Source organism: Capra hircus, chromosome 18 (genome assembly GCF_001704415.2).
Source record: "Capra hircus breed San Clemente chromosome 18, ASM170441v1, whole genome shotgun sequence".
Taxonomy (NCBI): Eukaryota; Metazoa; Chordata; class Mammalia; order Artiodactyla; family Bovidae; genus Capra; species Capra hircus.
Genome location: NC_030825.1, coordinates 12,274,666 through 12,300,811, shown reverse-complemented (window position 1 = coordinate 12,300,811; position 26,146 = coordinate 12,274,666). Strand labels below are relative to the sequence as shown.

At 43.8% G+C, this 26,146-nt stretch overlaps 1 protein-coding gene across 1 annotated transcript in view; it reads right to left on the bottom strand.

Moving 5' to 3' along the window:
- Positions 1-26,146, bottom strand: part of USP10 (ubiquitin specific peptidase 10) — a 63,683-nt gene that overhangs the window by 25,954 nt on the left and 11,583 nt on the right. The window contains exons 2-3 of the mRNA XM_018061800.1: positions 7,310-7,378; positions 3,269-3,329 (exon numbers count right to left, since the gene is read on the bottom strand). Of these exons, the coding sequence (XP_017917289.1) occupies positions 3,269-3,329; positions 7,310-7,378 (130 nt within the window). The remainder of the gene's footprint in view (positions 1-3,268; positions 3,330-7,309; positions 7,379-26,146) is intronic.

Here is a 26,146-nt window from a genome sequence, read left to right as displayed (position 1 = left end):
TGACACATTTTCAAGCGAGGAAAGGATGTGTTTTTTAATTTATTTTTCATGCACTACTGAAGACTTCTCAAGTCTAGTACAAGGGGCCCACTTTTTCTCAAGGCGTTTATTTCAAGCAAAAAAAAAAAAATCACAGTACCAAAATAATCATATTCTACTCAGAAAACTGAATATATTTTACTTTGGAAGTATTTTTAGAGGAGAAAAAACAGCCCCACAGAGGGGCCAGGGCCCTAAATAGTTTTCTAATTCTCCATTTGGTTTGATATCACACACCCTGGGAGTGGGGAGAATACACCAGCCCAACAGCAAAACACTCCTGAAAAAAGAACATGATGATGGTTACAGCTAACCATCTATAGAGATCGAGAGGACAATTTCAATCCTCTGGTCCCTGAGCACTGATTCGTGGTTTCCTTATTTTGAAAACAATCACCAAAGGAAATATATTTTTCCATTATCCCTAAAAGTGAACTGTCCAGTTTGCTTCCAGGGAGCTCCATCCAGTGAGGCTGCAAGGATGCAGAGCTGCTCTGTGGACCAAGACGGGTGTCGCTGAAGCAGGGAGGCCGCCGTTCAGAGACTGGGATGTGCGTCGGGAGTCACGGTGAAGTTAGTATGTGCTGTACCATGCAGCCTGTGCAGTTTGGTTATTCACAACCCAGTGCGTTCCACATCGCAATCATTAATCTTATCGTAACATACAACACTCCAGAATGTGATGTGATATTAACGGAAGCATTCTGATATGCTACAGCTGTTACCAAAATATACCAGACTGTGGACAGTGTGACCACATCCTGCCCAGAACAGTTCGGTTCCTGTTCTTACGCAAGAACACGGGTTGTGGACACACCATGCATGCACTCCAGGGCAGAGAAGTCAGGACAGGCCCAACCTGTCAGGCAGGAAAGTGGTGGAAGGCCTGCAAGCTCAGGAGCACCTGGATCATCAGGTAGGGGATTTGTTGGGGAAAGGAAAATTAGCTCAAACCAACAATCACACCCTAACATGGCACTCTCAAAGCCTGTGCACTGCAGCACTTACAGTACAGTAGCCTGGGGTGCCCAGATGGGGTCCTGAAGTCCGAGATGCTCAGAGGCACCCAGGAGATGCTCATGCCCACATCTGTCTGAGAATCACTGCTTAAGTGGCTTCCTCAGCTGACTTCTCCAATCAGTTCATAGTGACTCAAGTCAATAATCATGGAGCTTTCAGCCATGTGCAAAATGTTTATTATCAAGGGGGAGGGGTACAGAGATTAGTAAGGCAAGGTCCCTGCCTCAGGGGATTACATCTATAGGGAGACAGACATCAAAGACGGAAATGATGGAAGCAGAGGGTGGGTGAGATAAAGCCTTACAGCTTTACAAGAATTCTTTGTATGACTCAGGGAGCTTAAACAGGGACCCTGTGACAACCTAGAGGGGTGGGATGGGGTGAGAGGTGGGAGGGAGGTTCATGTTGATATATGGCAGAAACCAACACAATACTGTAATTATCCTTCAAATAAAAATAAATAAATTTACAAAACAAAATGCTCCTCAACACACACACAAAGAGATCTATCTGGATTAGAAACTACAGAGAGGTCAGAGGAGCTGGCAGGATAACCAGATGGGGGAGGGGATGGGAGGGGAGGAGGGACAAGGCTACTTTCCGCTTTGGGGACTAATTTAAAAAGGCCACATTAGGAGCCCCCACCTAGTGTGTGCTGTGGTGGGAAGTGCCAGAACAAATCACTCTAAAGCGCTCATCCAAAACCATCCTCAGGGTTTACAACACTGCAGACACTGTCCTGTGCAGCTGCTGCACACTGAAACGGATGAGCTGCGGTCTCTGCCACCCACAGCTGAACTCAGCCTAAACAGGGAGGCAGGTTCACTGGATACTGGACAGTGAGCTGGCACTGTAGCAGAAATAAAAATAACAGAGTAGGACAGAAGAGGCCTTGGGGAACAGGGGCCTTTAAGCTGGCCTCTCTCAATGTGAGCAGCTGTGTTTTCGGCAGATTAAAAGATGGACTTGAGAGGAGAGAGGGGAGAAGGGAGAAAAAGAGCCAAGAAGCGTAACTGAGCAGGGATTCCAGCCTGGAGGGGGTGGGGGACGTCTTGAGAGCGAGGAGGAGGGAGTGGAGCAGAGGGGAGAAGTGCTGAGACACTGGGGGTCTGAGGGAGGCGGAGCCTTCATCTGCAGCCGAAGCCCCTGGGAGGATGGTAAGGCACGACCTGGACCAGGGCTCTGACAATAGGGAAGACGGCGAGACATCTGGAGCCCAAGCAAACACTGGCAGCACAGCGGCTATGTGCCAAGTACTGGAAGTCAGGGAGCACCTCAACCCGTAGACAACAAGGGGGCTCCTGAGGCTGGGAGGGCCCGGCAAGGGTGTCTGGGTCCCTCTGACATCTCTTATTTTATCCTCATCTTAAGTCATCATTAGAACTCTTCTCTACCTTATGTTTCTTATAAAGCTGCTAATAATTTTAGATAAAATCATTTTCTCATTTGTCTGCAGATAAAAAGTTTACATGGTCTCTGCAAGGTTTATACTTAAATCTAAATTATAATAAAGTCCTTTCTGACAATGCTATAGAAACAGGGAACCAAATCACTGCTCTCAAAGAAAAGGTTCAGCTTCCAGCTTCTCCAAGGCCAGTGAGGACCTTGAGCGTGATGCAAACTGGAAAGCGGTCTAGACAGGTTTGACACGGGCAGTGGCAGCCGGCAAGATGAGAGGACCCTACTGTTAGTGACATGTAACACATATGAGAGGGCTGCAACTGAGTAAGCATCACCTCCAGTGATCAGCTCAGTGTCTGGGACAGAGACAGCCAGCTACTCAGTCATAACAGGACAGGAGGTGAAGAGGTCACCTGAATTCCCAAGAGCCTTGATGACAGGCGTGGACATAACCGCAAACTCAGGACAAGAGAAACAAGCTGCCACTGAGCCGGGTGGAAAGCACGTACTCAGAGACTTGCCAGCTCTGGGCCCAACAGCTGGTGCACTCGACAGAGAGCCCACTCCAGAACCTGCACAGAAAGCCTTGGCTGTGATGGGTACACCTGTGCCAGAGGATCCTTAGGAAACAAACAGTAATGAGCAATTATTTCCAAAACTCACCTTGGAGGTCTGACACTCTGAAGCACAGAATAAACTTTAATTCATTAGCCAAAGTGGTTTGGTGATTAAAGCTACTGGAGTTTACAGCAAAAACGTCAAGCAGAAAGGGAAAGGAAGGAAGCCTGCCCCCATGGCGCGTGCTTACCGTCGGGGAGGTCACCAGCAGCCTGTGCGCCACACAGAACTGTCCCGCCGTACGGAGGAAGCTGCCCAGGGAAGTGGAAAACAGAGTTTAACTCAAAAAACTGTTAAAGTTCAACACATGCTATTTCATTAAAGCAACCCTCATTAAAAGGCTATTTATCCATGCAACTTCTCATAACACTATTTTTAACAAAATAACACAGATGGGGAGACAGTAAGATTAAATATCTTCATTTTAAAACACCATTAGAAAGCTTTCCAATACTGATTGCTATTAAACAGATCCAAAAATGAGGTAAAAAATTAAAAATGGGCTCCAATGGACATGTCAGTCAGCTACAAAAGGCTCATGACACACCCTCTGTTTCACAGGAGTTGCAGAGTGCACATCGAATACTATAAACACTTGTCTTTGTCCACTGACCAGCACAGAGTCTTCGTGACCATCTGCACATATTGCTCACCATCACTGCAAGTCCACTCAGCCACAGGCGGGAACCACGCCTGGGGACAGTGAACAAAGCAGCTGGGAAAGACAAGCCTGAGAATCACGGCTCTCTTTTAACAGGGTGCCTTAAATAACCGGCTTAACAGCTGGCAACCACATTCCTTGTTTGGAAAAGAGACAGCAAAATGGCCAGTGCCTGGGCTCTCTGCAAAATGCAGGAAGGTATCATGAATATGCCAATTTCTTTCCCTCCTAGCTATTCCATAATACTTAGGAAAGTGAAGTGAAAGTGAAGTCGCTCAGTCGTGTCAGACTCTTTGCGACCCCGTGGACTGTACCCCACCAAGTTCCTCTGTCCATGGGATTCTCCAGGCAAGAGTACTAGAGTGGGTTGCCATTTCCTTCTCCAGAGGATATTCCCGACCCAGGGATCGAACCCAGGTCTCCTGCATTGCCAGCAGATTCTTCACGGTCTGAGACGCCAGAGAAGCCCAAGAAAACAAAAGGAACTGACCACTTTCTGGACTTGAGAGGAGTGCATATTTCCACCACACAGGGGCACTCCAGCACTCATCACGGCAAAGCACTGTGTCCCCAGGCGGGCTGCACTTGAGCCTAAAGTGCAAGGCCATTCCACACACGACTCCAACACTCCCATCTGGTGTCCCAGCCTTTATCACTGGCGTGGACACACAGAGCAATTCAGTGTGTCTCGGAAAGCCACAAATCACGATGACGTCCCTCTGCAGTCACAGAAGACAGCAAACTCCCAGACACAGCCTTTATTCCACTGATGACACTAGGGTGCCCCCTGGTGATAAAAATCTAACTTGTAAGGCACTCAAAGTCTTGTTTTTTGGAATCAGACTGTACTCACAATCTAGGGAGTAGGAGAGCCAGGACGTGCAAACAGAGCCCCTGGCATGCCCCAGGGCAATGCTGCTGTTTTCTGCTAAGTGTGTTTAAAACACTTACTTTGGTTTACTAACTTGGTAAGAGCATAACTGGGCATTACTAGAATGCCAGAATGAGTTCAAGCACAGAAAACGTGTGTGTATTTTTTTTTTTTTTTTTTTTACTCCATACACCGCATGTGGTGCCTGTGATGCAGCAAACCTCCATCAGCTCTGAGAAACCCCTTTATGGTAACTGGGTATAATAAAAATGCAGAATAAAACTGCAAGAATTGTTCAAAGTTCTCTCTTTAACTATACAGTTACTCATAAGAACAGAGAATTTTCTAAGCAAAAATATATAATCTCACACACAAAAGGAAACTGAGCAACAGAAAAAGCTGAAATTTATTTGAATTAGATACAAAACCAAACCAACTTACTCTGAAAACAGTGCTACCATATTGTGAGGTCAATACTCAGGACCGTCAATAATAAGAAGGTAGTATTTTTAAATCTTTTTGCTATTGCTATGGGGTGAGGGGTAGAGCCCCACCACCCACACCCATACACACTCAACACCACAATCTCAAGTTGTATTACATACAGAAGTGAAAACAAAAACTTTAAAAACTTTTTAAATGTTTTTATGACTTCAGGGAAGGAAAAAAAATTCTTAATATTTTAAAAATCCACAAACTATGAGGAAAAGAAATACAAGACATTAAAACTTTAAAATGTACTCCCAAAGATTACTAACCCTATAAAACAGTAAGAAAAAAACAAGCCATTTGATAAAAATACGGACAAAAGATACAGAACAGGTAATTAACAGAAATAGAAATCTACTCTGCCAATGGACATATGAAAGTAATGTAATGGTGCTCAAGTGTTTATAATCTGGGAGATTTAAATTAAAACGACAAAAATCTACTTACTCCATCAGATTAACAAAAATTTTAAGTATGTCTATACTGAGAATGGGGCTTTCCAGGAGATACTAGTGGTAAAGAATCCAAGTGTCAATACAAGAGACGTGGGTTTAATCCCTGGGTTGAGACGATTCCCTGGAGAAGGAAATGGCAGCCCACTCCAGTATTCTTGCCTGGGAGATCTCATGGACAGACTGGGAATTATCAAAAATTTTTCTTTTTAATGGGGTCTAAAAGATCCCTATAGTTATGGCTATGGTCTTCCCAGCAGTCATGTAGAGTTGTGAGAGCTGGACCATAAAGAAGGCAGAACACCAAAGAACTGATGCCTTCAAACTGTGGTGCTGGAGAAGAGAAGGTCCTGAAAGTCCCTTGGACAGCAAGAAGATCAAACCAATCAATCTTAAGGAAAATCAACCCTGAATACTGGTTGGAAGGGCTGATGCTGAAGTTGAAGCTCCAGTATTTTGGTCATCTGATGAAACCAGCTGATTCAACAGAAAAGTAGAAAAGTCCCTAATGCTGGGAAAGATCAAGGGCAGAAGGAGAAGAGGGCATCAGAGAGTGAGTGGTTGGATGGCATCACCAATGCAATGGACATGAACTTGGGCAAGGAGATGGTAAGGGACAGGGAGGCCTGGTGTGCTGTAGTCCATGGGGTCGCAAACAGTATGACATGACTGACAACAGCAAAGACTCTCATGCACTAATGATGGAAATGCAGACTGTTAAAACCACTTAGAAAGCAGATGCACTAAAGATGCTTATTCCTTGTAGGGCGCCAAAGTTCCATTCCTAGGAATACTTCTTGGAGAAACCCAGAGAGGAGCATGAGGAGACATGACAAAACACGATTACTGCCACATTTCTGTACTAATGGAAGAACTGAAGACCTAGACAGTCCCCCTCAACATGAAAACAGCTAAGTTCAATATTTAACAGTTAACGGGGAATTTTCTGGCAATTCAGTGGTTAGGACTCTGCGCTTTCACTCCTGTGGGCACACAAGTTCATTCCCTGCTCAGGGAACTAAGATCCACAGGACACAGCCAAAAATAAAATTTAACAATTAAAATCAAAGAACAAGAACAAAATGTCCAAATAAATCTAAGGAGTATTTAGCTTAAAATAAACAAACTACAAAATGATGAATGCAGTATGAAACCACTTTGTTGTTGTTTAGTCACAAGGCAGGTCTCTTTTGCGACCCCATGGACTGTAGCCCACTAGGCTCCTCTGTCAATCGGATTTCTCAGGCAAAAATACTAGAGTGGGTTGCCATTTCCTTCTCCAGGGGAATCTTCCTGACCCAGGGATCAAACCCACTTCTCCTGCATTGCAGGTAGATTCTTTACTACTGAGCCCCTGGGGAAGCCCCTGATGAGACATTTTAACCGCACAAAACAATAAACAGCATATACTTGCACAGTAAGAGGTGAAGATCACAGCCAGGAAACAAAATGTACTGTGCATTTTTGGCAGAGTTTCAGTATTTCTGGGGAATAAGGCGAACGCAAGGATACAACAGAAGCTTCAACTGTCTCTGTAATGTTTTGCTATTTACAAGTATAGCAAAATGTTAACAGTAGTCAAATCCAATGGATGGGTCCGCTCCTTTTTTCATGTTAGCCTCCACACTTTTCTGTACTTTGGAATTCCTAATTAAAAGGCATAAATCAAAACAAAACAAAACAAAACAAAACCCGATCTAAAATATAACCATCAATTAAATCTATGCATGCACTCAATAAAACAAAATTTTGTCTTACCTCAACTGAAGCACGAGGAGTCACAAAGAACTGATTGAATTCATCAGGGCTAAAATCTCCAAAAATATACTGGGGAAAAAAAAAAAGAATCACAGATCACATAAAATATACAAATCACTCAGTTTCAGAAAACAGTGTTACATGGACCCTATAAAGAATCCGCCAGGAGCCCCCAAGACCCTCTCCAGGAAACAGACAGTGCTGTCTGGAGCTCCTTCAGTCCCACTGCAGAGAGGTCTTTAAGTCTAGATAAAACCTTAGGGTTTTATGGAAGAAAATCAAAATGATGGGAGAAAACGTTCCAGACAATACCAACTGCCAGCAAGGATGTGAAGCAACTAGAGATGCAGAAAGGCACAGCAACTCAGGGAAAAAAAAAGAGTTCGGCAGTTCCTTATAAAGTTTACTAACCACACAACCCAGCAAGCCTACTCCTAAGCACTTACCAAAGAGAAATGAAGAACAATGTCCACAAAAAAAAAAAAAAAAAAAAAAACCTGCATGCTGAAGTTTACAGCAACTGTACTCATAACCACCAGAAACTGAAAAGAATCCCAATGTGCATCAACAGGTGGACATGATGCATGAACGTGATGATCTGCTAATCAATGACTCTCTAAAGCATCACCCTAAGTGAAGCATCAGACTTACAAGGCCACAAGCGCTACGGACAGAAAACAGATCCGTGGCTTCCAGGTCACGGATTACAAAAAAGCACAAGGGAACTTTGCTTCACAGGGAAAGCCTGTTAGAGAAATAGTAAACTTCCGATGTGCCTAGGAAACACATCCACCAATATATTAATGATTTCAGTTCTTGAATATGGATGGACAACAAAAAACCAAAGACATGAGAGGGGGCAATAAACAGCAAGAGGGTTACTATTAAAACAGGGGAAATGAATCTGTGTAAACAAAACACGGGAAACAGAAAAGAAGTTAAAATTCTAATCTGTATCCTGAAAGAAATTCTAGCAGGTAAAGTAAGCAGAATGTCCAGAAAAAAAAAAGGAGAGAACAAGGAAGTATTCAAAGAAATCAAAGGATTATTAAATTTAAATTACTAAATTTACAAACTCAACAGAAGATCTTAAAGAACCAAAATCAATACAGCAAGACAGCAATGCTTTGAAAGTTCCAAGGAAAAAAGCGTTTCTTTTTGTTTTCATAGAATTCTATTCTATAGTTACTACTCAAGTGCAAAAGGCAAAATAATTCTTGACTCTCATACACACTTGGGACAGGTGGAGGTGGGCTGCTTAAGAATTCCAGAAAATGCATTCATGGGATACAAGAGCAGTAACAAACAAGCAGGACCCAAAAGATGATCAATACTGTGGACGTGAAGCCCAACGCAAACATGAAGGAAGACTCACGTGGCTTTATTTAATACCGACAACAGGAATGCTGTCCACATAAAAGAGAGCCACTCTACCTTCTAAGCGGCTACTTTAATTCACAATGTGGGGAAGACACATTAGGATAGGAAGTGAATGTTCTTACAGGATTGCTAAGTTTTTCTCTTCAGGCTGGATTTCTCTTGGAAAGATAAAAATAAATTAAATACTCTTTGAAATCACATGTCTAAGTACACTTTCTTATTTGAGTTTCCATACAATCTAAAGTATTTTTAAAAAAACAGAAATTGGTCAATCCAGTAAGAGAACTAAAATTTCAAATGATTCATGTCAATGAAGAGGAAGGGGAGGAATCGTGACCCAGCAAGCCTTCTACCAGTCTGCTGGAACAAACCTCATGGTCAATCATCAGAACACTTCAGTTCAGTCGCTCAGCTGTGTCTGACTCTTTGAGACCCGAGGACTGCAGCATGCCAGGCTTCCCTGTCCATCACCAACTCCCAGAGTTTGCTCAAACTCATGTCCATCTAGTCAGTGATGCTATCTAACCATCTCATCCTCTGTCATTCCTTTCTCCTCCCATCTTCAATCTTTTTCAGCATCAGGGTCTTTTCCAATGAGTCATTTCTTCCCATCAGGTGGCCAAAGTATTGGAGTTTCAGCTTCAGCATCAGTCCTCCCAATGAATACTCAGGACTGATTTCCTTTAGGATGGACTGGTTGGCTCACCTTGCAGTCCAAGGGATTCCCAAGAGTCTTCTCCAACACCACAGGTCAAAAGAATCAATTCTCTGGCACTCAGCTTTCTTTATAGCCCAACTCTCACATCTATACATGACTACTGGAAAAACCATAGCCTTGACTAGACGGACCTTTGCTGGCAAAGTAATGTCTTTACTTTTTAATATGCTATCTAGGTTGGTCATAACTTTTCTTCCTAGGAGCAAGCATCTTTTAATTTCATGGCAGCAGTGATTTTGGAGCCCAAGAAAATAACGTCTGTCACCTTTTCCACTGTTTTCCCATCTATTTGCCATGAAGTGATGGGACCAGATGCCATGATCTCAGTTTTCTGAAAGTTGAGTTTTAAGCAAACTTTTTCACTCTCAAGAGGCTCTTTAGTTTTTCTTCGCTTTCTGCCATAAGGGTGGTATCATCTGCATATCTGAGGTTATTGATATTTCTCCCAGCAATCTTGATTCCAGCTTGTGCTTCATCCAGCCCAGCGTTTTTCATGATGTACTCTACATGTCAGTTAAATAAGCAGGGTGACAATATACAACCTTGACATATTCCTTTCCTTATTTGGAACCAGTCTGTTGTTACATGTCCAGTTCTAACTGTTGCTTCTTGACCTGCATACAGATTTCTCAGGAGGCAGTTAAGGTGGTCTGGTATTCCCATCTCTTTAAGAATTTTCCACAGTTTGTTGTGATCCACACAGTCAAAGGCTTTGCATAGTCAATAAACCAGAGGTAGATGTTCTTCTGGAACTCTGTTGCTTTTTCAATGACCCAGCAGATGTTGGCAATTTGATCTCTGGTTCTTCTGCCTTTTCTAAAACCAGCTTGAACATCTGGAAGCTCACAGTTCACATACTGTTGAAGCCTGGCTTGGAAAATTTTGAGCATTACTTTGCTAGAATGTGAGATGAGTGCAATTGTGTGGTAGTTCGAGCATTCTGTGGCATTGCCTTTCTTTGGGACTGGAATGAAAACTGACCTTTTCCAGTCCTGTAGCCATTGATGAGTTTTCCAAATTTGCTGGCATATTGAGTACAGCACTTTCACAGCATCATCTTTTAGGATTTGAAATAGCTCAACTGGAATTCCCATTACAATCTCCACGAGCTTTGTTTGTAGTGATGCTTCCTGAGGCCCACTTGACTTCACATTCCAGGATATCTGGCTCTAGGTGAGTGATCACACCATTGTGGTTATCTGGGTCATGAAGATCTTTTCTGTATAGTTTTTCTGTGTGTTCTTGCCACCTCCTCTTAACACCTTCTGCTTCTATTAGGTCCATACTATTTCTGTCCTTTACTGTGCCCATCTTTGCATGAAATGTTCCCTTGGTATCTCTAATTTTCTTAAAGAGATCTCTAGTCTTTCTCATTCTATTGTTTTCCTCTACTTCTCTGCACTGATCACTAAGTAAGGCTTTCTTATCTCTCCTTGCTATTCTTGGGAACTCTGCATTCAAATGGGTATGTTTCCTTTTCGCCTTTGCCTTTCGCGTCTCTTCTTTTCTCAGCTATCCGTAGGCCTCCTCGGCCATTTTGCCTTTTTCCAATTCTTTTTCTTGGGCATGGTCTTGATCACTGCCTCCTGTACAGTGTCACAAACCGTCCATAGTTCAGGTACTCTATCAGATCTAATCCCTTGAATCTATTTGTCACTGCCCGTATAATGGTAAGGGATTTGACTTAGGTCATACCTGAATGGTCTAGTGGTTTTCCCTACTTTCTTCAATTTAAGTCTGAATTTGGCAATAAGGAGTTCATGATCTGAGCCACAGTCAGGTCCTGGTGTTGTTTTTGCTAACTGTATAGACTGTCTACATCTCTGGCTGCGAAGAATATAATCAATCTGATTTTGGTGCTGACCATCTGGGGATATCCATGCATAGTCTTCTCTTGAATTGTTGGGAAGAGGGTGTTTGCTATGACCAGTGCGTTCTCTTGGCAAACTTTGCCCGGCTTCATTTTGTACTCCAAGGTCAAATTTGCCTGTTACTCCGGGTATCTCCTTACTTCCTACTTTGGCATTCCAGTCCCCTATAATAAAAAGGACATCTTTTCTGGGTGTTAGTTCTAGAAGGTCTTGTAGGTCTTCATAGAACCATTCAACTTCAGCTTCTTCAACATTAGTGGGGATTACCTGGATTACTGTGATATTGAATGGTCTGCCTTGGAAACAGAGATCATTCTGTCATTTTTGAGATTGTACCCAAGTACTGACTGCATTTCAGACCCTCTTGCTGACTATAATGGCTACTCCATTTCTTCTAAGGGATTCCTGCGCACAGTGGTAGATTATGGTCATCTGAGTTAAATTCACCAATTCCAGTCCATTTTAGTTCTCTGATTCCTAAAATGTCAATGTTCACTCTTGCCATCTCCTGTTTGACCACTTCCAATTTACCTTGATTCATGGGCCTGACCTCCAGGTTCCTATGCAACATCGTTCTTTACACCATCGGACTTTACTTCCATCACCAGTCACGTCCACAATATGGCACTGCTTTCATTTTGGCTCTGTCTCTTCATTCTTTCTGGTGTTATTTCTCCACTCTTCTCTAGTAGCATATTGGGCATCTACCGATTTGGAGACATCTTTCAGTGTTGTATCTTTTTGCCTTTTCATACTGTTCATGGGGTTCTCAAGGCAAGAATACTGAAGTAGTTTGCCATTCCCTTCTCCAGTGGATCACGTTTTATCAGAACTCTCCACCATTATCCATCCATCTTGGGTGGCCCTACACAGCACGGCTCAGTTTCGTAGAGTTAGACAAGGCTGTGGTCCATGTGATCAGTTTGGCTAGTTTTCTGTGATTGTGGCTTTCATTCTGTCTGCCCTCTAGAGGCTTATGGAAACTTCCTGATGGGACAGACTGACTGTGGGGGAAACTCGGGTCTTGTTCTGATGTGCGGGGCCATGCTCAGTAAATCTTTAATCCAATTTTCTGTTGATGGGCGGGGCTGTGTTTGCCCCCAAACAACACCTCACCTCTGGAGACTCCTGGATACTCACAGGCAAGTCTGGGTCAGTCTCTTATGGGGTCACTGCTCCTTTCTCCTGGGTCCTGTTGCGCACAAGGTTTTGTCTGTGCCTTCCAAGAGTCTGTTTCCCCAATCCTGTCTAAGTTCTGTAGTCAAATCCCACTGGCCTCCAAAGTCAAATTCCCTGGGGATTCTCAATCCCTTTGCCAAATCCCCAGGTTGGGAAATCTGTTGTGGATCCCAGAACTTCTTCACCATACAAGAATTTATTTGGTATAACTGTTCTGCAGTTTGTGGGTCATCTGCTCAACACCTCTAAGGTGGGGTTAATGGCAACCTTCTACAAGAGGGCTTATGCCACACCCAGGACTGCTGCACCCAGAGCCCCTGCCCCTGTGGCAGGCCACTGATGACCCGTACCTCCACAGGAGACACTCAAACACTCAAGGCAGGTCTGGCTCAGTCTCTGTAGGGTCTTCTGGTGTGCACAAGGTTTTGTTTGAGCCCTCCGAGCATCGCTGGCAGGTATGGAGTTTGATTCTAAACATGATTTCGCCCCTCCTACCGTCTTGCCGGAGATTCTCCTTTGCCCCTGGACGTGGGATATCTTTTTTTGGTGGGATCCAATATTCTCCTGTTGATGGTTGTTCAGCAGCAAGTTTTAATTTTGGAGTTCTCGCAGAAGATGAGCGCACGTCCTTGATTTTAGATGCTATCCCTCCCAAGGGAGTTTCCCAACCAGTTGTTAATGCCCAAAAGTTGTCGCAAAGAAACAGCATGAAGACGTCTGCAACAGTGTTGATGACAAGCTGGGGATTAGCTGGTTTCAGGATCTAATGAAGCTCGCACTCTTGATGTCTCATCACAGAAAGGACTCAGTGAGAGACAGTGATAGGTAAGAAGTGGATTGATTCAGATCCAGAGAGAAGCACACTCCACAGACAAGAGTGTGGGCCACCGCAGAAGGCGAGTAAGTGCTTAGACTCCAGGGAGAGACAATTTCTCCTATTATTTTCCGTTTTACTCAAGTCTTTGTTTTTAAAGTATTATTTGGTAAAATCTGCTACAGATTTTAAGTGTGCTTTCTCATTACAACTTCATGTCAGTAATTTCTCCACAGATCCACACCTTTAACCTGATTACACAACTCACTGGTGAGGGCAACAGGAAGGGCAGGAAGATTTCCTGGCAGTCCTGGGGTTAGAACTCTGCTCCTCCACTGGGAACTAAGAGCTCCTGTTGCAGCCTTCCAGATGGAAGGAGAGTGTACAGGGTGAAATCTCCAACACTGTTAAATTAAGAAAACATTATTTCGGTTAAAAAAAGGGGGGGGGGGACTGGGAGGCAGAAAAATAGAAATACTGATTTGTATTTGCATAAAGATAGGGGCTTCCCTGGTGGCTCAGCAGTAAAGAATTCGTCAGCAATGCAGGAGACTCAGGTTCAATCCCTGGATCAGGAAGATCCCCTGGAGAAGTAAATGTTCTGTCAGGAAAATTCCATGGACAGAGGAGCCTGGCAGGCTACAGTCCATGGGGTCGCAAAGAGTCAGATATGACTTCATGACTAAACCACCAACCAAAGACAGATCAATACCAGGACAAACCTGGTAGCTTGGTGGTGAGAAGTCCACCCACCAATGCAGGGGACACAAGTTCAATCCCTGGCCCAGGAAGATTCCACATGCCGAGAAGCAACTAAGCCCAGACATCACAACTACTGAGCCAGCACTCTAGAGCCTGCTCACTGCAGCTAGAGAAAAGTCCGCACACAGCAACAAAGACCCAGCGCAGCCAAAAACTGATTTTTAAAAAGCAATAGATACTGGAAGGAGGGAAAGTCAGTGGAAATCATGGAACGGAGAGTTGAGATGTTTTAGGATATATCTTTTCAGAGTTCTTAGTTCTGAACCATGCAAAAATATTTTATTCAAAAGATTAACTGTAAAGGCAATGTTATCAAATCACTGTACAACTATTCATATACCCATTTTCCAGAAGCTGTGTTTGCACCTATGTTTCATGATCTCCTTGACAACAGATTAGGACTTGATGAAAACATTTAATCCAAAAATGACACCATAAGCAACTGCTAACTATCAACTATGCAATGCTAAAGTATCATTTAACACCTGACAAATGGCTAGCCAGAGCTGCTCTGAACTTTAACATAATCCCCTTAACACTAGCTCACATATATCAATAGACAACTCCATAAAAATACACATGAATTTTCACCTTCTCTGCCCTAACAGGATCTATTTTCAATCCTTAAAATGCATGAGTTTTTGAAAGTAAGCAGTTAACACTTGCAAGAATCTAAAGAACAGTCATGTCAGTTTTGCAACTGAGCTTACAGAAGGGGCTGCTAAGAGGCTAGCGCCAAGTTCCAATCTGAGTTGCACAAAGTCACTCAAGCCTCAAGTAAGGGAGACTTCAGAATAAAAGACAATTTCCTGCCATCACAATACATGTGAAAAAACAGTAAGTATTTCTTTCATGGGCAGAGAAACTAATGTCTCTTTTGTAACCACTCAAAAACACTGAAGCGAAGTGATATAATAAAATATAATATCCCACATAAATTTAGAGGCTATCATTTGAGTGCTTTTCAAAATCATCTACATCAGTTATAAATAATCACAGGAAGCATCACTATGAAGAAGTGTTTTTTATCCACACTGTTCCAAAAAGGCAAATAGAAGTATTGTTGTAAAGTAGAATTTAGCTTAAATAAATTAGGAAGAGAAGTTAAATTATGAAGTTAAGACTATAAAAGCATAGAAAAACCCAAGTATTTATTCAACTGCAAACCCCAGTGAGTGGACATAAATTACACTGCCCTGAATTTTAGTGACAATTGTTTAACTAAAACTATATCTGACTGAAGACTTATGTATCTGACTGAAGCATCACAAGTCTTATGACACCAAAGAGTTTATCACAGAAACTCAGGACAGCCAGCTTCCATTAAAATGTTCCAGTCTCACCATCCCCAAAAGTCTTCCTAATCTTCAATCACAAACTGTTTTAGATGTCTGGCAAAATGAAGAATGTTACCAAAAAGCAGGGGCAGGACTGTGCTCTTCCAAAAACTCAATGTCACAAAAGGCTGTGGAACAGTTCCAGATGACAGGAAGCTAAAGAGACAGTACAACTGAATGCAACATCTGACCCTATGCTGGATCCTCCCCTGGAGAGGAAGTGCTATAAAAGGAGAGCATAGGGCCAACTGACAAGTCCAGAATACGAACAGTGGGTCAGAAAAAGACACTGCGTCCATGTCAACGTATGGAAGTGATAGCTGTCCAACTGTGGTTACTTTAAGAGAATATTCATGGGAAATACACATTCAAGCAGACAAGGAGGCTAAAGGGTCCCAGTGCATGTAACCCACCCTCAAACCTCAAAGGGTAAGAGAAAACGTGTCTGTATTTTCATGTGTTTTTGAGTTTGTACAGGTATCTGTATAAAGAGGGAGAGAACTTAAACACACCCCAATGATTAAGTGAGGTTCAACCCTAACCAGTCAATATGAATAAAAAATAAAATGGGGGCTCTTTGTACTTCTGCAATTTTTATAAATTTAAAATTATTTCCAAATAAAGAGCTTGCTGGGGCTGTTTTTAAACTAAAACTGAAAACACTCAGCTGTGAGGAAAATTTTTACCTACCCTCTTCTTATACATGTATGAAACATTTTCCTTCCTCTGGAGAATTAATAAATATAAAGTCTGTTTTTAAAGAAAAAGTTTTGGTGTTAAAAAAAAAGATAAAAATGAGTCAATGCCTGATTTCACAGGATTTACAATCTAGTGGGGAAGAAAATGGCACTGGCAATATGCATTCGTTTGTCCTGCAGGAGCAGCGAGAGCTGAAACTCATGACTGTGAGGCTGGCAAGGGAGGAAGTGCAATCCCACTTTCCCTGTCCCTGCCAAGCCTGCAGGGGCCGGCATGCCCAGGCACCCAGGCAACAGCCACTGCGAGCCCTCCATGGACCACAGAGCACTACAGAAATGTTGGCACTGTCATCAAGTGAGGCAGATCCCTGAGGTTAAAGCCAGGCCCACCAGAGTTGAATGAATACTGGAGTCAAGAGGAGGAACAAGAAAGCAACCACATATGCTCTTCTCCCAGCTGTGGTGCTGGGCCAGGGGGGCGGGGGGGGGGGGCCGGGGGAGGCCATGAGGGTCAGGACACAGCACAGGGTGCTGAGCCGCCCCATCCCCACTCTGGGAAGGGGCCTAGGGGTAGAGGGGTCCTCTCAACCAGAATAAAGCTCCACTTCCCCTCCCTTCCACTGACCCCAGCTCAGGCCTTCAGAACTCCTACTGTTACCGTCTGATTATTTTCCGATCTTTTCTAGAGAGAACATGAAAAATATATACACAAGAAACACATCAGGAAAAGGGGCAAGCCCTCGGCACAGCTAGGGTGGATGCAAGACACTTCACTGCAGCCAAGCTCCAGGGCGTGGCACTCTGAGTTGCCAGAGCAGACTCCAGAAGGCCCTCTAGGGCCTAGGGCTGTACAGCCTGCTAAAGGCACAGGCCGAACTGGAAATACCAGTGTTCCTGCTAAAGGAAAAGCAAAGACACAGCCTCAGCCCAGGAGAGGTGAGGAGAAGGAAAGGCGTTTGCCAGTCACCTGCGTGGTGCACTGCTGGCTCTCCAGGGATCCAATGCAGCCACAGGAAACAGCACCTCCTGCAGGAAGCAGGGACCCGGAGGACAACCCCCAGAGCAGGCACTAGGGGGCGCTGGAATACAGCTTCCAAGGTTTGCACTCTAGAAACAAGTCTTTGTGCAGGCTACCACCAAATTAGTGTCCTCCGCCTTCAAAAGGACTCAGGGACATAGGAGGTCAGCCTGAGGTAAAAACTTAGGCTACAAAGGCGTGATCAACAAACACTCTGCTGCATGTGTACTGCACTTCACAGATTCCACGGCAGTCAGGCATCTGTGAGCCAGACCCAGGCACAGTGTCCCAAGAACACTCAAAGCCCAGGCCTTCAGGGTCAAATGCCAGAAACAAGCACAGGAGGCAGAGTCTTCTCCTCCCTCCTCCCTCTTTCCCAACACAAAAGTGAATTTGGGAGGTAGGAGAAGATGTTAAGGACTAATACACTGGTGGCTCAGCAGTAAAGAATCCTCTTGCAACACAGGAGACATGGGTTCAATCCCTGGGTCAAGAAGATCCTCTGGAGAAAGGAATGGCTGCCCACTCCAGTATTCTTGCCTGGAGAATACCATGGACAGAGGAGCCTGGTGGGCCACAGTCCGTGGGGTTGAAAGAGTCTGGCAAGACTTAATGACTAAAGAACACTGCTCTGAGTGATAAACGCTTTAACTTCATCTCTAAAATCAGGGTATGCCAGACGAAATCCATCTCCACAGTTCTTCCCAGCTCCAAAAGGATCTCCTGGATCTAACCCGGAAAAACACAGCTTTGGGAATGTTCTCAGACTGACACGGCTACCAGGTGGCTGGCACCTGAACACATCATGCTGAGTGGAAGAGGCCAGACTCAAGGGCCACGCATTGCAAGAGTCCATTCACATGAACTGGGTGATATCCAGAAGAGGCAGATCCCCAGAGACAGCAAGGAGAAAGAGGGTGGCTGCCAGCGGCTGGGTGGGGAGGGATAAGGGAGTCCCTGTTATGGGTATGAAGCCTCTTTCTGGAATGATGAGGTGTTCTAAAATGGACTGTGGGGGTAGCTGCACAACTCTGTGAATATACTAAAAACCACCAAAATGTACAGGTATTGAAATGGGAGAACTATTAACAAATGAAGTTAAAAAAAAAATCAGATCAGTACTTGCATAAAAAGAACCATTCAAATTTCTTTTTTTTTTTTTTCACCAGGACCCAGTACCTGATGGATGGTGACATCTACTGAACAGTTACTGCTCAGTCTTAACTTTGGAAATTGGTGTGGGTGGCCTAGGGAACACCTGGAGGCGACAATGTTCAATACACAGCAGGAATTTCATTGATTTAATAGCATGTATTGAGCACCAACGATCCATGCTGAACTGTGCTTGACTGTCAGAACAAATTCTGAACAAGACAAAGTTTGGGACACCATGATATTTATAATTTTGTCACCGTGTGCGTGAACTGCGCATTGCTGACAGTACTACACAGGCAGAAGCGGGGGGACCGGGGCCGGGGGCAGAGGAAGGCTCATGCCTCGACTGACCACCCAGGGTTGCAGCAGGATTCTCCTCACTTTCTTGGGGCTGAGAGTCCCGAGAAGGGAAAAAATGGACAAAAAAGTGTGACAAAGCCACGCCCCCCCTTAAGATTCAAATATCAAGTGTTGGTTTCATGCGGTTTGTGCATTTTATTTTGACTATTAAAGTCCTATCAAAAGCTATCCTCTCAGCAATTTCCCTGGTACTCCAGTGGTCAGGACTCCTCACTCCCAATGCAGGAGGCATGGGGTTGACCCCGAGTCAGGGAACTAGATCTCAAATGCTGCACGGTGTGGCCAAAAACTAGGATCCCATATGGCATGGCAAAAAAATAATTTTTTAAAAGTTATCCCTTCACTTTTCCAAGATTTTTAATAGACTGGATTTACTTACGTGCTTTTAAGGGGAGTCTAAGCTGAAACTTGTTTCCACAGACTGCACTCTCCAAATCAGAAAACATGATTCACTTAACAGAAATCCACTTTTACCAACTTTCCAGGCCTACTGTACATTACACAATGTCAGTTAAATTTTAACTTGCTTTGCTCTAAACTATTACTAAACAGCCCTCATTATATAATAACTTGCTATATAGACTTTTTATCACATGGAAAAGAGCTGATAAATTAGGGAGTCAATTTAGTACTTGTTATCTGGGATACCCCTAGTAGAAAGAAGTTCAAAATTCCACCTATTTTCATTTCAATCACCTTGGTGCTAATCTAGGAAGGAAAGGGAAGGGATGGGAAGGGGAAAGTGGAACATCAATGAAAAAGAACCATTTCAGTCAGAATTCATCAAACTATATACATTAAATGAATTAAATTCACTGCATGTATATCATACATCTATGTCTTGTTCTTTGGAAAGGACAGACACCAAGTCAACTCATCTTTTCCATTGCCTGCATCAGTGCTTGGCATACAGCAGGTGCTCAAGAGCTCTGCTCAACAAATGAGTTCAGGAAAAGGAGGAAGAAAAGCAAAGCCCACAGCCTATACACATTCCAGGGCTGAGGGCGGACGCCCTCCCCACAGCAACAGCTCCAACTCCAGAGGCCGGCAGGCTGAAGAGCTCCAGCCCAACTGCTCTCACTGTCTCTTATGCTCCCGCTTTTACGATCACCAGAGGTGGGCGAGCAGGGGCACACTTTTCATTTCTAAATATAAACTTTTAACATAGTCAAGACATAACATGCAATTTTTAAGTATAACATTTTGGCTCAGACGGTAAAGCGTCTGCCTGCAATGCGGGAGACCCGGGTTCGATCCCTGAGTCGGGAAGATCCCTGGAGAAGGAAATGGCAACCCACTCCCGTACTCTTGCCTGGAAAATTCCGTGGACGGAGGAACCTGGTAGGCTACAGTCCACGGGGGTGGCAAAGAGTCGGACACGACTGAGCTACTTCACTTTCACTTCATAATCAACAAAAGTGTATTAAAGCCTTATTGAAAACTTTAATAAGAGAATACCTATTCTGACCTAGAGGAAAATCATTCACGATAATCACATGGTCTCCCAAACTAGAGAAAAGTCAACCTCCAAAATGTTACACCTTAAAGGGGAAAAATGGGAGGCACTGGCAAACCGTGGATGTGCATCAAGTCAGATCAACCTTGTAAAAGTACATTTTTTTCTCCCTCCCCCATTGTTGACCACCATATGAGTTCCCTGTGTCTAGCATGTTGGGGGCATTCACCCAGTTTTTCTTGCCCCCACTCACTTCTACTTAAACTGCTTTACTAAAGCCTATTTCCTTAAGAACTCCCCGCTTGCAGGCAGATTCACTTTTCTGTCACAGATATGGCTCGTGTTCCTAGGAACGCTATCAAGTGCGTGAGGACACAAAAGGGGAACGAGGCACTCCTGTTGCAGATGTGAAAGGTGACCACCGCTTTCTAAAAACTTAGCAGCCTCTTACAAAATCAAACATACACCCACCATAAGACATAGAAAAATTCTATTTCTAGGTATTTTATCCATGAGAAATGAAAATGTATGTTCATACAAAGACCTCCACGTGAATGTGGTCAACGGCTTCATTCATATCAGCCAAATGCTGGAACAACAAATGCCCATCAAGAGGTGAAGAGATAACCTGTGGCCCATCCCTACAATGGACTATTACCCAGCACTGAAAAGGAAGGAATCCTATACCACCTAGGCAAATGCCAAAAACGCTATGCCAAGCACTCCATAAAATTCCACATAACGAAAATTCTAGCAAATGGGAACTTAGCCTATAACAGTGACAGAAAAAGCAGATCAGTCATTGTCTGGGAGAGGGATGAGGATTCGTGGTGAAGGGTCATGAGGGAAACTTACAGGCAATGAAAATGTTCTCTATCCTGACTGTGGGGACAGTTATCCCCGTATATACATTTGTCGAAACTCAAAGCGCTAGCTTAAAATTGGCACATTTATTGCATTAAATTATACCTCAATATGGTTGACGTTTTTAACTAGACACACATCTATCAATAAATAGATGAGGCAGCTGTATTATAAAAACAGCTCTTGAAGATCAAGGACCACGATACGGATTTTCCGTTCACACAGGCAGAATTCTTAAGCACTCTATAAATACTCACACACGAGGGCTCTTTAAGATTTCATGTTCCTTAGCTCAAAGACCCAAATTAGTGGTAGACAACACGACCTAAACTATAGTGGGTGCATCTATTCCGCTGCCTGTGACCACTGTAACCAGCCTCTCTAAGCCTCCAACCTCAGACTGTTCATGCCTGGCTTGGCCTTTACAACTGCCTAGATCCCCTGACATACCCAAACCCCACACTACACAGAGACAATTAGTGCCAACAACGCTGAATCAAAACTAGGGCTGCATTAAACAAAATGCTACATGAGCAGAAACTTGTAAATCCATCTGTTCTACAGGATTTTTCACTTAACGAAATATGCTGGAACCAAACCAACGAAAGCTTGACTACTGAAGGCCACCTGCCAGAAAGGAAAGTGCATCACTAAGTCAGAGCTCCATGTTAAAAGACATTTTGGAACAAAAGAGGTGTGACTACATAGATTATTTTCCTCTGTTGGTCACTGCCAATGGTCTCTTCAAACACCCTGAAAAACAGAGAAGCGCGTTAAGAAACAGGACTCATCTTAGCTGGTACTCACACCCCTCTCCTTCCAATTTTAAGGAGAAAGTATATACAATGTTCCCTTTCATGAACTGCTTTGGTTGTTAATGAAGACCGAAGTTAGAAGAGTTGGTGAAAATAGTAAAAGCTGCAAAATTACTATCTGCTGAAAATAAAAGAATGCAAGAACAGGTACTGAGAGCTTAAGGATCAGCCCAGCCTACTGAGGAAGTAGTCCACTGTTTACTTTCTCAGTTTAACCTTCACCTAATGACCTGCTGAAAAACAGCCTCCAGAGATTCTCATTGTGGAGGTATAGTTTACCTGACCAGCCAAAACAATAGATTGAACTCCATTCTTGAATTACATATGTAAATTCTGTTATGATTAAAAGTATTTTATTAGAAAAATGAAACTCAAGACTTCAGAAAGTCTCTTGTATGGTAAACAAGTGGAGATCAGAAATCTGAAACGAAATTTTACCCCAGTCAGCTCACAACACTGTTTTTCCTACAAAGGTGGAGGTCACCAAGCAGGGGAACAGGGTCAGCTGCACAGGACAAGGGCATCAGGCGGTGCTTCTCAGCCCTGACTAACACCTGAGGACCAACTGAGCATTCTCAGGCCACAATTCTGGGTTCCATGGTGGGAGGCAAGGCTTCACTTAGCATTTCAAATGCTTCCTATGAATCTGATGTGCAGTCAGGGTTCAGAATCACTGAACACAGGGGCACTACCAGGACCCAACGATTCAGGAATGGAAGAAACTAAGCAGACAGCTGGGGTAGGGGCAGCATAACCACTCCCATACTCAGTTAGGGCTCTAAACCAGACAGAAGAAACTACACAGCGATCGGAGATGACTGTTCACTGCCTAAGAGCACCCACTGCTCGATGGACATCCAGAGAAGACGCTTTTTTCTTTCTCCAGAGCAGATGTTTGTAAAATGGGAACTCTTTTAGTGCTTTTAAGGGTTTATTGGTCATTAACAAGTTAAAGCCCAACAATGAGAAGAAAATCTGTAACACAACTAAACTAGAAATAATTTGAGAGAAACATTCCACTGCAATGCAACTTTTCAGAAATGTCTTCTCCACAGAGACACTGCTTTGTAATGGAACTCATTTCCCATTTGCTCTTTTGACTCAATGAAATCTTTTGCCTCCAACATTCTGGTTTTCCAAAAATAACCCAATTCAAACCAAATCATTTTACATCCTTAAGCTCATCAACCTATCAAGCACTTGATTAATAATAAGACCTCTCTCACACACACTTTTCATAATCTTTCCTGGAGGGGACTCTGTACCTTCTTCAGGAGTTGGTTCTGGCTCTTAACCATTCTCTCTCCTCTGGGTTGACAACTGGACGTTCATTCTCCCACTAAGCATTCTTCCACCTACTCTCACAGCTTCAACTAGGCAGATGAATTCCAAACTCACACTTTCAACTTGGACTGCTCAGTTATATTCCAGTTCCACATTTCAAGCTGCCAAGCCCTAGATTCATTCACTGTTATGTTCTGGCTTAACCTTAAAAGGTCCACTATTTCCTCAAAACCAGGTTTTGCACTTATGCCAATAGCAAACTTCACTGTTTTTCCAAACTCTTGGATGAGAAACTTGGAAGATTATCTTGAATTATATTTATATACCCCAGTTCCTGGGACAATCTCATCAAAACATCAAAATGCTCAAAAGATTTCATTTGGTAAAAACAGCAGCAACTGCATGAATTAAAGTAAGCACCCCGCTCCGCACGGTGGAGAGACACTGTTTTGCCACTGCAGCACTGTGCAGGGCCGGGCCTCCCTGAGCCAGTGCGGAGTTGTTGCCCAGATCCAATGTTTTTTATGATGAAATCTGTGGCTTGACACATCTACCGATTGAAATGGATGTCTTAGTCTAGGTTCCTATTTTTGTCATATGGTACTGAATAAAATGCAGGATGTAATATTATTTCTGAATGGCGTTCCTTGATTATTCTAATGGAAAAAGTGGAATTTGAGGTTATGGTCATTGATGGTGGATGTATATTTGTGGCGTTTCTCCAAGGACAGTCAGGTATGACAGCTTAGATTTAAGCCATATCTAAGCGTGTTTTGATTGGTCTTGAAATTTTCATGTTTCACCTTTTTCTAAAATAAAAACACAGCCTTTTAAAAAAATAAATAAATAAATAAGCATCCCAATTAATTGATGCCCGGTCAGGGAGCATCAGGGAGCTAGGACCCTGTTTAACCGGCATATCACTTCTGTGAGACAGTGATTCCCCTAGCCTTTTTGGCGGTGGTAAGGAGGTGATGTAGGCAAATGAGGCCCACCACCTCAGAAATGCACCGGCACACATTCCGGCCCACGGTGCCAGGGTGTGCAGACGCGCCCACGCTCCCCACGTCCTACACCACCCTGCTACTCAGAGTGTGGGGCCCGGCCCCGCAGCAGAGACACGACCTGGGAGTCTCTGCCGCGCTCAGACCCCAGCCCAGACCTACACAAGCCAAACATGCCATGAACAGGATCCCCCACTGACTTTTAACGTATGTCAGCCTGAGACACAGGGGATGCAGCACAGCGTCCCAGGGTCCTCCTTACGGCAACCTGAGCCTTGTATCCCGGACACTACCGCAGGGCTCCCAACTCCTCTCTCAGGCTGGGTGACCGTTTACCACCCAAGCTGGAGGCACTGGCCCACGTCAATGCCCTCCCCCTTTCTCTCCATGTGCCCAAAACCCATTCATTCTCAGGGCCACTCATTACCCACCTCCTTCACTCCTGAATTCCCCTGCAGAACCTGCCATGTGCACCACAGAGTTCAGCACACTGCACATCTCAGAACCTGCCCCAATGGTTTCCTATGCCTAGTCACCTGCTGAGTCGCCTGCTACCTACACAGGGTAAGAACACTTTAGGTGCCTTCCTGAGCAGCTACAAGCAGCAGCTAACAAAGCTGGCCCGGCTGGCTTCTCACACTGCAGAACTCAGTTCGAGTCTCCTCTTTGCAAACTACTTTCCTAACAAACCTGAGTTACTCTGGATTTTAACAGGTGATTAGCCTCATTCCCACAGTCAACCAGGGATTTCCTAAATGTACAGACTGTGTTATATCTTCCATTAATTATTCATCAATAAATATATTTTTGAGCACTTATTACATTCCAGGCTCAGGGAATGTAACAGTGAGAGAACTCCTTCCACTCACTAGTCTTCCACTCTAGTAAAGTTAGAGAGAAAATGAACCAAATAACTGCTAGGATATCAGATGAAGGGGATCAGAAGGTGTTAAGTGCTCTGAAGAGAAAGCAAGGCAAGGTGGCGGGGGTGCAGGAGGCTGCGATTTTTAAAAGGGCAGAAAAGAAATTCAAAAATGAAGCTAACATTTCATTCTTTCACTATATTAGCTGAAGCTTAACTCATGGAGGCATTAGAGCTGGCAATCTCCAATTAGGTCAGAAAGTCTTTTTCCCTGAACATAAACAGAAGTAAATGGTGGAACGTCATCTGCTATTGTCAGACATAAAACAATTTAACTTCACTGACTCAGTGGACATGAATTCTAGCCAACTCCTGGAGACAGTGAAGGACAGGGGGAGCCCAGTGTGCTGCAGTCCATGGGATTGGAAAAAAGTCGAACATGATTTAGTGAATGAACAACTTTAAGGTTACTTCTAAGTATGGTATTTTAGAGCATACTCTCAGTTTCAATTATGATCCTGCCAACTGAAAAATAATATACAACAGAAAAGAGACAATAACTTGAAAATATTACCATTTGTACCCCATCAGTCCAGGGGTCACAAAAGAGTCAGACACAACTTAGCAAGTAAACAACAATGCCATCTATAAGGTCTGGTCCTAGAAAAAATGCAAAATCAAGCTGTCCACTTTGAAAAACTAAAATAAATAAAGAGGGCAGGGAGGCAGGCCTGCCTGAGAAGACTCACCCACTCCAAGTGGCCCGGGGCCAGGGAGCAAGCGCGTGGACAGAGGGGGTAGCGTGCTGTAGCAGAGACAACTTATCTGTGCTCATTTTTGTTGGCACATAGCTGAGTTCAAAAAATAACCAGTGGACGAACGATGACACTGGCTGAGGTATCTAAGATGACAAAGGTAGGAAACACAAAACATAACTGAGGCAGTAAGCCAGTGGAAAAGCTCTCTTTCCACACTCACCAATGACGTACTCAGGCTCTCCACCTGGGAAGGTAGACAGCTCTGTGGCTCTGGAATTTGGAAATAACGGCATTTGCTCAGACTGGGTCAACAAAGGATCAATGCTCTGGACCACTGTAGGGAAAGCTACCATGAAGGTATTTATTGCATCAGTAACGGTCCTCTGATCTCAGCTAAACCTGTTGAGAAACAGCCCAAAGAATGAAACAAAACAGATTAGCTGATATACAGATGAGTCGCCTGGATTCAAGAAACTATACAACAGGAATAAGGAGAGTCACG